The 1,065-nt window shown below is 35.5% G+C and overlaps 1 protein-coding gene across 1 annotated transcript in view; it reads left to right on the top strand.

Moving 5' to 3' along the window:
* The first annotated feature begins 951 nt into the window (after positions 1–951).
* Positions 952–1,065, top strand: part of LOC107681908 (uncharacterized) — a 21,933-nt gene continuing 21,819 nt past the window's right edge. The window contains exon 1 of the mRNA XM_016478282.1: positions 952–960. Within this exon, the coding sequence (XP_016333768.1) occupies positions 952–960 (9 nt within the window). The remainder of the gene's footprint in view (positions 961–1,065) is intronic.

The raw sequence follows: 1,065 nt of genomic DNA, 5'->3' as shown, positions 1-1,065 counted from the left end.
GTATTTAATGCGCTGGTGGTTGTGTGTATAATCCATCTGCTAGCTTTCTTTGCAGTGTTTTCCGGGACCTGTGAGTTTCTGTTCTTTTTCTAGGGTAGGTCCTCTGTGAGCACCCCCCTCTGTTGGATTCAGAAACCGGGTGCTCGACTTGCAGTGTTTACTTCATTCGATATGGTGTCCAGCCGGTATGATAGCCTGTTTTCGACTTCATGCTTCCTGGATCATGCGGCCAGGTCACAGGCTTCTGTGGGAGCCTTCTTGATCATAAGAAAAAGGAGGACAAAATGTGTACATGAACTACTCCTTAACCGAGAAGAGCAGGGAGACTGTCTTCATTTGATTCAAGAACAACGACCCTCTCAGGTTCAAGAGCTACTTCAGGCTAACCCTTGAACTTTTAGAACTACTTCATGAGAAAGTGGCAACAAGGAATGAAGAAACCCATCCGTTCAAAGAACTGGCTTTCCATCTGTCTCAGGTAAATATAATAACTTCATTACAGTTTGACAACTCTTAAAAAATACAATTTTATTAGTAAGTTGAGTTAAAAATAAAACAAATACATGTTGTTATTTTTTTTCTTAATCAAAATGAGTTTATGTGCATATATATATAGATATAAAAGAGTTCATTTGCAAAAACATAAATATTTTTAATCATGTTTTTTCATTGTGCATTCCAATTAATCGCAATTTTGATTAGTTAAAAAATACAGCTAACACAATAAAATACAATAAAAACATGATAACATAATAAAAAAACATGATTTTTAAAAATAAAATAAAAAAACGGAATTATCTGTTTTTGCAAATAAACTCTTCAAATATTCCAGTTGTGCTTGTCACCTTTGCGCAGTGTTTGGGTCGCGACATGACTTTTATTTTGTAGTATTCACCACAGACTAGTGTAGCTCTACTCATTATCGCTGGCTTCACAGAACCTAGAACAACTATGGCGGAGGTAAGAGAAACTACAAATTGCAGCAAATAACGCACTTAAGCGGTCAGTGCAATGTTTTAATAAAATTAACTTCATTTTTTATTTTAAATATTGCAACGGTGAAGT

Source organism: Sinocyclocheilus anshuiensis, unplaced genomic scaffold (assembly GCF_001515605.1).
Source record: "Sinocyclocheilus anshuiensis isolate Anshui unplaced genomic scaffold, SAMN03320099.WGS_v1.1 scaffold1973, whole genome shotgun sequence".
In the NCBI taxonomy this organism is placed as follows: Eukaryota; Metazoa; Chordata; class Actinopteri; order Cypriniformes; family Cyprinidae; genus Sinocyclocheilus; species Sinocyclocheilus anshuiensis.
The sequence above is the reverse complement of the archived record's forward strand: the minus strand, read 5'-3'. Positions and strand labels throughout refer to the sequence as shown.